General features: G+C 39.7%; 1 protein-coding gene across 1 annotated transcript in view; it reads right to left on the bottom strand.

The window, feature by feature from the left end:
- Window positions 1–3,166, bottom strand: part of LOC138015219 (uncharacterized) — a 10,702-nt gene extending 7,536 nt beyond the window's left edge. The window contains exon 1 of the mRNA XM_068862184.1: window positions 1,524–3,166. Within this exon, the coding sequence (XP_068718285.1) occupies window positions 1,524–1,600 (77 nt within the window). The 5' untranslated portion in view covers window positions 1,601–3,166. The remainder of the gene's footprint in view (window positions 1–1,523) is intronic.
- Between the last annotated feature and the right edge of the window lie 329 nt (window positions 3,167–3,495).

Here is a 3,495-nt window from a genome sequence, read left to right as displayed (position 1 = left end):
AAAAAACATGTCCATATTTGGTCAGATGAAAGTAGAATCCAGACTATTTCACGTCGTCAACTGAGGTTCCCGTTCTAATATGCGCTGAAATGCGTGCCGCACGTGCAGCACGATTATTTTTCCTCCATTAACCAATGATGTTGTTTTGTGGCGTTCTCGTTAACGGCCGCGTCGTAGATCTCAAAGTCCTTAAGGCCGGGACACACTAGGCGACAAGTCGCAGCGACAGGTCTCTGCGACAAGTTGCTCCGTGTGTACTACTTCCAAAACAAGTCGCTGCGACACGACGCCTGTTCGGTGCACACACAGTGATCTCGTATGAGGGGAATGTGAACTAGTTTGCTAATTCAATATGGCTGACCATATGATGCTCTCTCATTGGTTCATTTATATTTTGTCTCAGCGACTTGTTGCCGGAAGTGCACACACAATGCGACAACGCTACTTTCGCTAATTTTGTCGCTACGATTAGTCGCACGAATTCAAAGTTTGAATTCGTGCAACTGATCGCGGCGACAAAATTCTGCCGCAGCGACAATGATTTTCATAAAATTAAGCGTGTCACACAAGGAGAATTGTTGCAGCGACTTGTCCCCGCGACGTGTCGCAGCGACTTATCGCGACTTATGTGTCCCGGCCTTTAACGTGATATGACCAAATTTGCAGTTATTTGAAGGACGCAAGCACCTGAGGCTAAATATCTAAAATATTCTCTCCAAACATCCACGTCGTTCATACCAGCTTCATTCCTGGAAAATTAGTTCACACTTTCCGTGCCGAATGACTCGGGAGTATCCGCGAAATTATGACAATAACAGGAGATGTCATTTTTAGATAACGTTCTCGTAGCGGTCGTTGTCATCCTTAATTGCTTGAAAAGTTCCCCCGTTGTCTCGGCAAAGTTTGTGTAAGTTTCATTCACCCCTGAAAATTTGTGAAAATGAAAGCGCAAGACGCGCGCAACCAATCCCCCTCCCCTTTTTACCTTCCTCCCTATCCCCTATCCCCTACCCCTACCCCTTTCGACGCCGGCTACGCAGGCTACAGAAGACAGGTAGTTTCCTTTGCATTGGCTATTTTTCCCATGGGGGAATTTCAATTTGCCCTTGGGTGCACAATATGTGGTTATCCGGCATGATATGAACGACAATGAAATCAACTCTGGGAAATCTCTATGAATTTGCCAAAGAGATGAATAGACTCCAGACGCAAGTCCTTCGAAACAGCTGATAAAATTTGGATTACTTATCGGTAGGTAACTGTATATTGGAGTGCAATTTCCGGAAGAGCCCATCTAAATTGTAAGTCACCGAAATGAGGAGGGGACGATTAACTCGCAGTTTTGCGCAGTCGCCACTGACTAATCTAAATCATTTTAAAGAACTGTTTCGCTAGCCTCAGTGGTTAATTAGAAACCGTGAATAACTCGGCAAGAATTAAAACGCTTTGTCGAGTACTCAAAACAAAGACTACGAAACTTGTGATTGTGAATGCGTTTATATCAAAACAAAGCTCTGGTTTACCTTGAACTGCGTGCAAAATCTTTTGGAGTGGAAAAGTTGTCTGTTATGGGCGTATTTTCCGGTTTTCGTAACTTCATTTTCTTCAAGTTGGTTGTCTTTGTTGAACAGTGCGTGTATCAGCAATATGTTGTAATCGTTTCTCTGACTGATTCTGGTCATGATTCGAGCTCCAGTGAGTTTCCCTTTTCATGCGTTCAACATTCATTGGAGCGGGAGAAGTTGTTTTGTGGTGAAAGCATTCAAAAGATGCGAGTTGTTTGAAACGCTGTGCGAGTTTTAAAGTACTTTGGGCTAAACTTTCCAGGTTTTGCATGTAAAATTAAAAATGCGTGAATTGTTTTTCCGCCTCGAGGAAATCGAATCAGACTTTCATATCTTTATCACATGAATTCTATGTTAAATGGTGTCGAAATATTTTATAACACCAATGTTCTTCGTTCTCCAACGACGCAGCATAGTGGATCAACGTTTCCTGCAAACGTAAATCTGTAAAAAAATTCTTATCTTGGCTTGTTTTTCTCTTCAAGAACTTGCTCGACTGCTTTGGGTGTCAGCCAAAGAAACTGAAGTATATTCCCAGCCGAATGAGACAGTTTATCTGTAATCTCCCTGAAAGCTTAAATCCAATAAGTTATATTGATATTTGGGAAACAGCGAACTGATTTAAGACTTCTTTGACCTTCTTTTGGCCGTTTTTGAAATTGCGAAGTTGATTACTTTAATCTTAATATAACCCCTTTTCAAAGCAAAAAAAAAAAAATGACTGGCTGCTTGTCGTCAAACCACGAAGTCAACTTTTCACGTGTTGGACTGACTTGAATTGACAAGTCCGAGAAGGAGGATATCTAAAATTGAAATAAACTTCGTTTTTTGGAAGTGCGAAGAGAAATTTTCAGTTTGCCATTTGTTTTAATAATGGCTCTAAACACAAGTTTCAACAGCTGCACTCCCTCGCCGCAATAAGTAGTAAGTCTTAACTATTGTTTAGATTGCTTTGTATCGTAAGAGGACAGGTGTCTTACAAAGCGAATGGACGGATTTTAACTATAAAGTACTCGTTTCGCACTGTTTTCAGAACGTGCTGTATGCAAAAACGGGAAGATTCTCGTCGAATTATCATTCTCATTTCAGAGACTTCTTGAGTATAAGCCGTTGATTATTTGGTTCTCGGAAAGATGAACAATTCAATTCAAGGAAATACTGTACATTTTCCTAGCCGAACAACAACAAAAAAGATCCACCATTTTTATTTGAAACGATTTAGATGTCGGAAACAAATTTGTCTAAACTGGGGATTTTTTTAATCTCTGCTCAAGAGGATCTGACACTTCCGTGTGGTCTTTCCTGAAGGAAAACAAATAACTGATGTGGAACTTCGTAGTCAATGAAGGCAAATTATAAAGCAGATATTGACAGCCGGTTTTTTATCTTCTCGCTAAAAGGTGCAAACGATTAAAATCTTCAATTAGTGGGAACCTCGCAGATGTTGTCAGTGAACATAAATTGCGGATTGTTTTTGTTGGGAATCAAATGTTTCCTTAGTTGCTCGAACGACTCAATTTAATGAGTGGTTAGGTAGTTGAACAACAAAAGGTTAACCGCCTTTTAATAAATCGGTTTAAAAATCAAGGATTAGCATAAAAGCCTTTGAAAATAAATAAATCAAACAGCTGGTCTTTAGAAGGGCTTCTTCATGAAAATGTCTACATTCGTGTTTGGATAAAGAAACAGTAATAATTAGGGACCAATTATGGGGCTTAAAATGTAAATAAATTAAATATAATACTAATGCAGTTGAAAACTTAAATGTTGAACAAGAAGTGGCAAGCTGTAGACGACTTTTTCCTGCGTAGAAACAAAAACAGTGTTGCCTTGATTTAAATAACGTGTTTTTCAAGATAATCCGCTTAAGAAACCTACATGATGTCTTTGTATCCTGTTTGTAACTTGTAACACGTTACAAAGATAATAT

This window comes from Montipora capricornis, chromosome 9, assembly GCF_036669925.1.
Source record: "Montipora capricornis isolate CH-2021 chromosome 9, ASM3666992v2, whole genome shotgun sequence".
In the NCBI taxonomy this organism is placed as follows: domain Eukaryota; kingdom Metazoa; phylum Cnidaria; class Anthozoa; order Scleractinia; family Acroporidae; genus Montipora; species Montipora capricornis.
The sequence above is the reverse complement of the archived record's forward strand: the minus strand, read 5'-3'. Positions and strand labels throughout refer to the sequence as shown.